Raw genomic sequence first — 12,184 nt, 5'->3', positions numbered from 1 at the left:
CTACATTCGGGAGCCACAGTTACAAGACCATGAAAGTGGAATGCCATTATGGGGCAAATGGGAGCCACAACCATCCTGGCTTGTAATTTGTGGTGTAAAGGGGTAGCACTGTATAATCAGAGACGTCAGAGGGCTTCCTTTTTAAGTGCGCCAACAAAGAGCACACAAGCTTCCTAAAACGCTGAGATGTCCTCGCCGCATGTATAAAGGCCATGTAAAGGGTGGGCCCTTAAAATAGCAGCTGAGTGATCCAAACACTGTAACAAGCCTGCGGTGGGAATCGCAGGTTTCCAGTTCTGTGCAGAATGTGAAGGCTGCAGTAACACAAGCCCTCAATCACAGAGCAGGCACTTGTAAAGCCTGTGTCACATTTTATCCTGCCCTGCAGAGAGGGCACCCTCATTCCTCAGGTCCTGCCCTGTCACTGTCAGGGGAGGGAGGGGCGAGGGGATTTATACTTTTGATTTATATGTTTGATTTATTCAAATATTTTTTTTCCAGTGCTGTAAAATAATTCTGCACCCGTGGAATTTAGTGCCTGTGTTTTTTAAACATACCGCCAACTCAACTGAAAAGAAAAACTGATCACAGTGTATCCCAGATCATGCTCCCTCCTCCAGCAATGCTGCTTTTTTTGTTCCCACAATGCGCCGCTCAATACGGTCAGAGAGCCAGCATGGTGGCGGGAGGGAGCATGATCTGGATACGCAGCAATTGTTCGAAGAAAAAATCTCTTTCTCGTGGCGAATGTTGAAAAAAGCTATTCCTGGTTGATTTAACTATGATGTGAGAATACAAAATATTAGATGAGGAATATGTTGAAATGCCTGCGATATGGACACGGGCTACAGCTAAGTAATCTTGTAAGCACTGAGTGGAGTGCTTTTATAGTGAGCTGAATGGCGCTCAATAAGTGGGCTTTGTATTAAAATGTTACGGAGCCCTGTACTTGGTTATAATGAGTTTTCGTGGCTCTGAACTGTTATGCTTACATTCCTACTGGGGACAAGTGTCGATGTACATTAAGCTGTTGACACAGCTCATTAAAACTAGTACTGTTGTCTGTGTGTCTCTGGTTTGTCTTCCTTTTGATCTTTGCTCTCTGTATTTAGCCCACATGTTAGTGCCGCCTCCCTTCAGATGTGCGCTGCAGGTTTATTATTTTTGGCAGAGCGTGAAAGCTTGTGTTGTGGTGCGACTGACGCACAGGATCAGCCACCACTTTTATAGCACATTTACCACAGTGTCACACTTGCAGGGGGCAGGATATTAGCACGCTTTTAACATCTTTAAATCATCCAAACCATGCACATGGAGTGCCATTTGGAAGGTAATTATCTATAGTTTTTGAAAATAGGACTTATTTTTGGTGTAAGTTAATGGTTTGACACAAATAGGGGAATATTAATAAACCCCCCAGAGAGGCGTGCTGAGACAAGGAATGGGCTTGGATACTGTTTTGGAGCTATTCCCACTGAAATATTACACAGACATCAGCACTATTGCAGTCTGAAATAAGGAGGCTTTGGCTGAAGGAACTCAGTGTTGGACTTTGGAATGTAGCTATTAGATAAACCAGCTGTTTGAATAAGCTTTGTCCCAATTACCATAGAACAAAAAATATGGTCCTGTTTGCCTTTTGATTTTAACACTAGTGGCTGGTTTCACAAGCTCTGACTAGCAATGCTTTTGGGCTGTTAGCTGAGGTGATATTAGGTAGTTTAGTACTATTCAGGGTCTGTGAAACCAGTCGTTCATGTGAAGTATACACATACAGTGCTAAGACTGGAATTTGGCTTGGGGGTTGTTTTTTTTCCACCCTATACCCTGATGAGCCACAGCTTGATCCTTTTTAAAGCATTTTAGAGCGCTGGGAAATCCACCTAGATAAGTTGACACGCACCAGGACAATCTCATTAAATTGGCACAGCCAGCTTGTTTTCAAGAGAGACCCACAAATTTTTTACTGCGCCCTTTCTCGCCGCCCCCCCCCTTAGAAAAACAATTGTCCTTCCACGACTGCCATTCTTAGAGGATCGCTGATTTTTTCTTTTTCCTTTTATTTGCAGGAAATCAAAGACCTGACCGTGAGGACAGACTGCCTTGATCTGAAAGGTTTGTATTAATTTCTTCTTTCATGTACACATATTTGGATCGGCATGCAGATTACTGAGGAATTGTATGATATTGTATGCTGATGAGACAGGGTAGAGATTTGGATTTAGATGGTTTTGTTTTTAGTAATGCTGGTCTTGATTAAATATTTATTTTCCCTTTCAAACTGTTGTTTTGCATTGCAAGATAAATTTAGGTAAATATGTGATACAGCCAACTTAAATTCAGAAACTTAAATCCAGTGACAAACATTTCAGCTGGAAGTCTTTCCAATGTCTTCCAGTGTTGCTGTTTTTAATATTTCTAAATTTAGCACAATGGAGTGTTTTTAGTAGTTATAGATGAAGTTTCTTTGAATCCTATTGTTTGTTATAGATGACTGGTATCCAGTGGAAATTCTCATATTAAAATGTCCTACTGTGTGCTGTTTAATCATTCTAATTGAACTATTCATTATGAAAAATATAGTATAGGGTACCGTCTAAGTTACAAGCCTCCTCGTGGAGCGGATATAAGCATGTATTGTACAGCGATGGACAAAAGATTTGCATTTTCCAGTTTTCCACTAAGTATACAGGAAAAATACCAAGCAGTGTGTAATTGAATATGTCGATGTAACATTATTCTGCAGGTTTCATTCGACTTTATGAAGCAAAATAAGTTAATTGTATAGGGTGATGCATTTTCCCCATATACTTAGCGAAAAATGGGCAAATTAAAAAAATTTGACCAGAGCTGTATAGCACCCAGTATGATATTCTGTATGCTGTGTTGGTATTCATTTTCTTGAAAATAATTCTACTGTAATCCCTCCTGAAACAATATCAGTGGCTGTTCAAGCTAATGTTTATGACGTTGAATTCTCGCTGAAAAGAACCCGTTGGCGCCGAACCCTGAGCGAATTCAAAGTACTGATTGTAATCTGCACCATACTAGAAATAGCTTGTGTTGTCTTGTTTCATATATTTTATACTTTTATATTAAGTAATAACCAATTTAATTAAACAAACAGAAACACCATCACATAATGGTATTGAAGTTTATATACCAAGGAACCTTTTTTTAAATCTAATTTCAGAATCTTATCTTGCGTGCGTTCAAATCCAACTACGGCATGACCGGGCAGATCACACTGTTCACTGTTCCAGCTTACGCTGCTTTTACAGTTAGCTGAGCAAGGAAAGCACTCTGACACCAGCTGTTGCATATAGGATGAAACACAATTCTGTTCCAAATGTTGTACTTGTTATATACAAATAATACTTTGTGCCAGTATGTAGCTTTCACTGGTTAGTTCACTCATGCTCATTTATATCAGAAAGTTTACGAACTGGGCGCCCTTCGGCCCATCTAAGCTGGATTGGTTCCTAGTAGCTGATTGATCTCAGAACTTGGTTAGGTTAAAGGATCCAAGTGACTGTGCCTCAGCATGACATCCGTACCCTCACCCCACTCCTGTATGTAGAAGTGTCTCCTAAATTACAGTACTATAGGAACTTTTACAGAGTATACTCTGTTTATATAGCTGCTATCAGCATCTTTTCACAACGGTGGCATGTGTAAGGTTATAGGTCAGTTTGTACTACTTTTAATATAAAATGATAGCCAGTGTTGGGTCATGTTACATTTAGAATGTGTAATAACGCTAAGAGAAACTTTCTTCCAGAATCGTTCCAATTCAACTCAATAACAAACTAACGTTCTTGTGCTCGCTCTTTTTAAAATGCCTTTGCATTCTTTCCTCAGGTGAAAAGCTAGACTACAAGTCATGTGATGCATTGGAAGAGGTCTTCAAGAGGGTGCAGTTTAAAGTCGTTGACCTGGAGCAAACAAACTTGGATGAAGATGTGAGTTTTGTCCTTCTGCATTCCACTTTAGAGCACCAAGGAGCTTTCTGGATAAACTGCCATTCTGGTCTATTCAGCACCATACTGTTACTGCCATTGAAGAAATGTATAACGAGGTTATAATAACTCTAAAGTTGCAGTAACATAATCGGAACATTAGAGATCCTGTCGTGGCGTGATAAATTAGAAAGTGGTGTTCAGTTTTCCTTATCAGTCAGGTTAAAATGATCACAAATGTAATGCTTAACACTTACAAGGTTCTCTTCATTATGTGGTAAGTAATATATATATATATATATATATATATATATATATATATATATATATATTATATATATATATATTATATGAGTCAGTTTTCGCTTTGACTGTTACATAACGTGACCTTTGTCATGGGGATTAAGTAGCTTTAGCATAGCCCAGGGGTCCTCCCTAATACACCATTTACCCCCATCTTTAATTAACTCCTGTGTTTTTGAAAGAACATACCGTATACAGTAAATAGTACAACACTGATTAGCAAAAAGCTTTAGAGGGCTTCAAGGGCCATGAATAACAGTACTGTTTTGGTTTCTAGTTTTAAAATGCAGCAGCTTTTTTCTCCTTTTAAAAAAAATAGGAGTTAATTAAAGACTGGAATAAAAGCTTATAGCTCCAAATGTATATATAAACTATACCCTATAGACTCGGTGCGATCTCTAGTCCCCCGGAAGCCATTTTAACTAGCCTGCAAACCGTCCGAAGAATTCTGCTAATAAACGCTCCACGCGTTTTAAACAAAGAAGCTCTTGTTGTTGTTTTCCGCCCCCAGGGAGCCTCGGCCCTGATCGATATGATTGAATATTACGAGTCGGCGACGCACCTGAACATCTCGTTCAACAAACACATCGGCACGCGCGGCTGGCAGGCCGCTGCACACATGATAAGGAAGGTGAGTAAGGGGACCACCTCCTGCCTTGAAGGGGAAATTACTGAAATAGGAGAGTGCATGGTCCTCTTCGTTCAGACATGATCATTTAAAAAGTTAAGTTGCTCGTCAGAGGTTGTGCAACCAGAGAGAGAGAGAGAGATACAAGACAACCAGCATTGGTCCTAAGAGGTTGTCTTATTTAACTCCATTATGTTTTTTTTACAACTTTGTTCACCAGGAGAAAGATGTAGGTTCTTCTAAACCAGGGGTGCCCAATGCTGGTCATGGAGGACTGGTGTCCCTCCTGGTTTTTGTTCCAACTGCATGATCTTGATGCACTATGATCCTTAAAAAGCTTCTGAGTAAACGTTGAGAACGGTTTTCCTGAGTTATGACATTTGAGTTTAGGAATATGTCTCAAAATGTAGCTCTAAATGCAGCAGTAAAAGAGCTTGTCATGTCAAACCTGGAAGTATCTGGAGACATGGCAGGTTGCTACAGTACCAGGTCTTACCAAACTCCCACTAGCCTTGCACCTAATTCTCTGAATAGGTCATCACAGCATCAGTAAGTCACACCTGAGTCTGCAGGTTTACTAATAGGAGTTGTTCATGCAGCTAGAAGGGAAGATCAATTTATTTAACATCAGAATCGTGGCTTCTGATCATTTTAATAATACTGTAAAGCCATAAATATTTCCGACCAAAATATTAGGCGAATCACACCCATAAAACCTGTTTTGCCGACCTATTGCAATTATGTATTGTTAGTGGAGTTAGATATTCGTGCCAAAAATGTTTGCAGTTTTTTTTCATGCGCGAACGCAGGGTTTTATTCAAAGCTGGACTAAAATCTCAAATGTGGCAAAAGAAATGTAATGTTAATGAAGGGTTACATGGTGGTCAAAAAAATGTAGGATTCAAATACCAAAGGGGGCGGTAAAGAACTAGAACAGGCTCTACAAGAGAAAGAGTTCGGGGTTGTAATAGACTGATTGCTATCAGCAACCACACAGTGTGAGAAAGCAATCAAAAATCTTGGCGCTATATGCAGAAGTGTAGAGTACAAGTCAAAGTAGGGTGTATGACGCATTGGCAAACCCACACTGTGTTGCACCTGCAATATAAAAAAGGTTGTTTGGTCTTTCTGTGAAGAATAACTAATCCCAGGGCTTAAAGAAATTAGTTTTGAAGATGGGTTAGAACTGAATCTATTTAGCCAGAACAAAGAAGGGTGAAGGGGGGGGGCTTCATTGAACCCTAGCCAAATCTTGAAACGGAAACCAGGACCAGAGGATACAGTTTGGACATTTAGGACAGGGGGCAAGAGACCAAAGAGAGGCGAGTGTATGGAACGGGTTACCTGGCCAGGAAACATTGGGTAAGAGCAAGCTTAGGAAATGGTTAAGATGATTACATTAGTTCTTGTTAACATGTAAGGATGGCTAACTTGATTCGTTTTCTTATTTTCTCCCCCTCAGACAAACTGCCTTCAGTATCTAGATGCGAGGAACACTCCGCTGTTAGACCACTCCGCCCCCTTCGTGGCGCGAGCCCTGCGCATCAGCAGCAGTCTGGGGGTGCTGCACCTGGAGAATGCCAGCCTGTCGGGGCGCCCCCTCATGCTTCTGGGTGAGTGATGCCTACCAGCTAGAAAAACCACGAGTATGCTTTTCAGTATCGCCTTTTAAATCCTAGTGTTGCAAATGTACGCCGTTCTCCATTTCTTTACCATTAGTTTAAAGAGCTTCCAATTGCATTTTCCATTGCCTTTTCTTTTATGTTTGCAATCATCCTTCGTGGTTCTTACTGCAATTACTTCGATAGTGTGCAAATGTTTTTCACAGGTCTGTGTTAAGGGGCTTTGACTGAGTTCAGTTCTAGCTAAAAGGAAGCTAAAGGGAATGTATTTCCAGAATGGAGGTTCTTTCTGTAGGCACTTTGGGTGATCCTAGCCTGTGTTACATACTGTATGTCTATGATGGGCAACTGGAAATGAAGAGCAGGTCAAAAATCAACACAGTATTTCAGTTCTTGCAATTGGAATCACTCGGAATAATTAACATCATAAAAAGGTTAGGAGACAGGAGAAGAAAAAAAAAAAGGGAATCAAAGCCACTTACTCATCTGGGATGTATTCATTATTCAATTCATCACAAAAGTTGCTTCCAGTCATGTTGTATTTGATTCATCTAAATTAGGTGTACTGTACAGCACCACTTCTTCAATAGGACTTGACTTGAGGCATTTAACCCTTAGTGCCTATTTCCCTACCACATGTGATGCAATGCTTAGCCACCTCTCTATAATAATCATGTTTTAAATCCAGCCTCACAAGCCAAACATTTTCCACATGCAGTACATCTTGTGTTTCTGGACAAGAAAAATCAGTTTGTGTTTTTTACAAGAAACAAAATCTAGTTGCATTTCAGAAATGCTTGCCATTGAAATCAGTGGACCATACAGAGGTGCAGCTTTTCATTGTCTTTCTGAGTTATTCATTTAAATCCACTCTAGCCAGTGTTGCGTCTGAACAGTTTGAGGATGTGTTTTTTCCAGATTCCTAACACACGCTTCCTTGTTGCTAAAGTTTGTCTGCTTGACTTAGGGCTGATTTGATCAGTCTATACCCTGGTGTTTTACAGCGCTGAGATTCCCTTGGCATTGTAACCGCAGGATAATCACTGATATGCAGTTGATTCAATTCAGGGTGATTCTACAGTGCTGTAAAAGGCTCTAAAAAAAACATCTCTGGTTTCTCTCAGTGGTATAGGTTCAGAACCAAGGCCTTATCACCAGCTACAGCAGCTGTATCCTTATCACCAGCTACAGCAGCTGTATCAAACTGCATTCCATTAGTCAAAAAAAGACTGCTTTTGTTCATGGGTTAAGGTACTAACAAGCAAGATGGGCAGAATGGCCTCCTCTCGTTTTGTCAACTTTCTTATGTTCTTATGAATTAGTATATCATAACTATTTATTTGTTCAGCAAATGCAGTTTTTTTTTTTAGTTTTCTTTTTGGCAAAACTCTGTGTGCATTAATTGTATGAACTGACCTGTGTGGCGACTCTCTTCTGTGCCAGTTGTGTTTTTGTTAAGAGATAAGTAGAATTAATTCTAACAGCAGTCAGATTTACAAAGAGCAAGATATCTTAGCATAATAAACAAGTACCAAGCAAGACTTTAGACATAAATTAGTTTAAAGCTAGAGATACTGCAAGAATGAGGTAATACAAAAAAAAAAAATTGTTTTATTTTAACCAGTGGTGTTACAGAAACGTAAACAAAAAGCAGCATGTAGATGTGCTTATCTATTTATTGTACAGTGAAATAGCTGAGAGATTCCTCCATAGCAGCTCCTGTTTTTTTATTTTTTATTTTTTTTACACTGTCCCTTGGCACAGGGACAGTTTCACTGTTCCGAGGAGCACAGCTGTCAACGGCGAGACCGTGCAGAGCGCAGTTCAGTACTTGGTAGACAGGGGGTAGTGGTGCACTGAGAGGCCACGAGATCCCGGACCAGGAAATTAAACCTACCAGTTGAATTGCCGCTGGGCTGCTCACCGGCCCGGCAACAGGCAGCCTAGATTCAAAACCGGCAAAGGCGTTGGCTTTTACCGCAACGTCATGGAAGCATTTAGTTTCATTTGAGCAGCATTCGACATAGCGTTTCTAACCCCAGTGCACTCTGCTCCTCTCCCAGCCACGGCTCTGAAGATGAACATGAACCTGAGAGAGCTGTACCTGGCAGATAACAAGCTCAATGGACTGCAGGACTCTGCCCAGCTGGGGAACCTCCTGAAATTCAACTGCTATATCCAGACCCTGGACCTGCGGAACAACCACGTTCAGGACTCTGGTGAGACAGTGCAGGGGTTTGCCTCGGCAGCAGAGTAGATAAAGCCTGTATTTTCAAATGCAAAACCAACAGAGGTCAGCTGTTCTGTTGTTAATCATGGAAACGGTGGCACTGATAACAACACCTGTTCTAAATCCGCTGCTTACAGGTGAAGCGCTTCACAGGGATGCTCGAGTCTTGCTCTCAAACAGGGTTTTAGTAACTTTAAAATGTTTAATGCGCCACAGCAATGCCCGTATCCCCGACTGTTTCTGAAATCCAACCTGTTCAATCGGGAAGATTTCATTGTTTCCCCGACTTCTCCCAAAGTTCAGCATTTTGTTTGGTTCATCTGTCCTGTCACTGCAGCACAGGTTCAGAAAAAAATTACATTTTAGAAATGGTCGAGATTTTCAACATTTACTCACAGATGCAGAGGAGGGCAGAAATTACAGTTACACACCCCTTAGTGGTCTTTTTAGGAAAAAAAACAACAACAACAACAACTCACTTCACATCTTAAGAAAATCAGGCAGCTGGCTTGGTCGTGAGATCACAGGATGCCCACTGTATCTTTGGGCGAGTCAGGTGGGGAATTGCTGCGGTGAGGAGAAAAACGATTGGGCATTGGAGCAATTTTAATTGGACACACTAAATTAAAAAGAAGAAAAAAAAAAAAAAGACATGGTTCAATTTTCATCCCAGTGACTTCGCTCACCCTTTCCCCCTTCCTCGGTGATTTAGAACAAATATACCGACTGCTACGTGACTTATGTTAGAGATTTCTATGACAACAAAACCCCTGCCTTATCACTAGTAGCAATGTTTACATTCAAAATCCACACCCACTGTGAAGCAAATGGACGCAGTGCTAGAGAGTGACGGGTGAGATTGACTGTACTCGAATTAAGTGTTGCACTCTTGCGATTACCTGTCCCCTTTTTCAAGATATTAAAACATCACATATTACTCCAGAGGTAAATAAGGACATTGTAAATCTCATTCGTCAATACCCGGTCCATTCAGTGGCAGTCGCGTGGTTAACCCTCACTTGCACGTGGCTTGTTGTCCTCAGGCCTGGCGTACCTCTGCGAGGGACTGAAGGAGCAGAGGAAGGGCTTGGTGACTCTGGTCTTGTGGAACAACCAGCTGACGCACAACGGCATGGCGTACCTAGCAGCGGCGCTGGTGAGTCTGGGGTGTGCGGTTTCAGAACAGGCTCTTGGGGTTTGCTGTCAGAGCTGGGCTCAGCTCTATCACTGCTGTGATCAAGAGCTACTGTATGGCATGTCTCATGTCTCTGTTGTAAAACCAAACAGTCGCCAGCACTGTTTTATCTTTTTTTTTTTCAGTTGTTGGATTTCAATATATCAGGCTGGTTGTGCTATTTGAAGGGGGAGAAAAGGCCCCTGCAGAGTGATTTTCTTTGTCGCCTCTCTTAAAGTCAAAGGGTCCATAAGATAGGACGGTCAGAAATCTATTGTCTATTGTTCCATGTGTATGTAATAGGCCTATCAGTTAAGCCTCCCAATAGCAATCGATTAACTGGGCACACAAAACCGAATTGTTTGAGTAAATATCGATATTGCTCAATTCCCCCCCCCCCCACGTGATGATTATTTTAATATCATTGCTGTTATAATGAAAGCTTGCGCACAACAATTGAATGCAAGGGGTAATTACACCTTGGTAGCGTCAGGTGAAAATAAAATAATTAAAAAAAACACAACATTCGCCACAAGCCTAAAGCAAGTTTATCATACTACAGGAATGTTACTTAAATATTTATTCCAAACAGATTAAAATACGTTGGAATGTAATCTATATAAACTAGACACAAGTTTTTTTATTCAGTGACAGCTGCATGCATTGCATCTTGTCAAACACATGGTAAAAACAAGAATGTGGCAATAGACAAGTTTGTTTCAGCAAATCTACCCTATGGAAGTTCCATTAAAAGGAAAGCAACATCTTTCATACATATTTAATTGTCCTTAATCTAGTAAAAACACCTTACAAAAGACAGTCCTTAAAGTTTGTGAATAGAGCGCAGAGTGGCTGTTTGCTTCAAGTTTTTATATGTTGTCATAACCGTTACCAAAGCATTCTCCCACTCACCCCCAACCGGCAGTTATCTGCAGAAACATTTGCAAGGTCACATTGGCATAATTTGCTGCGTGATTAAAGGGTTCTGACACCTTTTTTTTTCTTTTTTTTTCAACTACTAAAGTAAATGCTTAGTGGCCCGTTCTGTATTATAGCAAGCTGTGGTATAATGTGTGTTATTACTAACTTCAGCAGTTTTACCTGGCACATTCGAGTGCTGAGTTTCCTGTCAGGACTGCAAACTGTGCCTAAAACTAGTTCTGAGCTAAATCTGGTCTCATAAAAAGTGGTGTAAGACCTTGTGTTGTTGGATAAGTAATTGAAGGGTATCATAGTAACGTCAAATTACTGATTTTTCAATATATGGATTAACTGGTGTTCTAAGATGCATGTAAAAGTGGACACCTTTGTGTGTCTCCAGCAGAATTGGATACTCTCCAAAACTTCTGCTAAATAATGTTAATACCAAGTTTAATCTCTCTTGGATAAGCAGATTTCCGGATATGTGCACAAATGTAACGTGTGACACACACCCGTACACTGTATCAATGTTGTGGTAAAAAGGCGACTAGCTGGGGAGCACTATCAAATGAGACAGACTGTAGAGTCCTGTCTCCATGCAAGAAAAGCCTGTCATTTTCTGTCATTTATCTGTAGTGGGGTCTATATTTAGCACAGTGAAGCTTAAGAACTAGAATGTACACACACACACACACACACAGGAGAACACTGGAGCACACGTCATATCTGGTGATGGGGTGACTAATGGCCAACAAGGAATATTTCAGGAAGGGGAATTTATTACAGTAAATAAAAATGTGCAGGGTGTAAAGATGAGTTTATTGGGTACAGAAATCAATATGCAGTGTGCAGCAGGTTCTGAATTATATTTACATAGTGGATTGTTGAGCAATGGGGAATCTGGCCAAGACCATTGTGCAATTTAATACAGGTGTGCAGTAAGTAGTTCCTGCTTACAAACTTTGTGTAATTTGTTATTACATTTCTTTAAAGACATCTGGTTTCACAGATTGAGGAAAACGCTCAACTTATATAATGCACATCACCAGAAAGAGCCCTCTGTGCAGTTTAGTGTCTCTGATTGCATTTGAACCCCTGCTCCCTGTCCTCTCAGCCATGCAGCCAGAGCCTGGAGACGGTGAATCTGGGACACAACAGCATTGGGAACGAGGGGGTCCACAAGCTGAAGGACGGGCTCATTGCAAACCGCTCAGTCCTGCGTCTAGGCCTGGCCTCCACAAAACTCTCCTGTGAAGGTAAGCTTGTCATCCTGCCTTCTAGTCGAATGGAATGCAGTAGTGCTATTAATAATAATCAGAATCATCAGTTACCCAAAGCGACTTGCAG

The 12,184-nt window shown here is 40.9% G+C and overlaps 1 protein-coding gene across 1 annotated transcript in view; it reads left to right on the top strand.

Annotated features, from left to right (window-relative positions):
* Positions 1 to 12,184, top strand: part of LOC121303754 (protein phosphatase 1 regulatory subunit 37-like) — a 34,692-nt gene that overhangs the window by 21,976 nt on the left and 532 nt on the right. Inside the window, exons 3-9 of the mRNA XM_041234528.1 lie at positions 2,070 to 2,115; positions 3,862 to 3,962; positions 4,774 to 4,893; positions 6,353 to 6,503; positions 8,576 to 8,731; positions 9,786 to 9,898; positions 11,952 to 12,180. Of these exons, the coding sequence (XP_041090462.1) occupies positions 2,070 to 2,115; positions 3,862 to 3,962; positions 4,774 to 4,893; positions 6,353 to 6,503; positions 8,576 to 8,731; positions 9,786 to 9,898; positions 11,952 to 12,180 (916 nt within the window). The remainder of the gene's footprint in view (positions 1 to 2,069; positions 2,116 to 3,861; positions 3,963 to 4,773; positions 4,894 to 6,352; positions 6,504 to 8,575; positions 8,732 to 9,785; positions 9,899 to 11,951; positions 12,181 to 12,184) is intronic.

The sequence above is a fragment of the Polyodon spathula genome, chromosome 35 (assembly GCF_017654505.1).
Source record: "Polyodon spathula isolate WHYD16114869_AA chromosome 35, ASM1765450v1, whole genome shotgun sequence".
Lineage (NCBI taxonomy): Eukaryota > Metazoa > Chordata > Actinopteri > Acipenseriformes > Polyodontidae > Polyodon > Polyodon spathula.
This window is presented reverse-complemented; position numbering and strand designations above follow the sequence as displayed.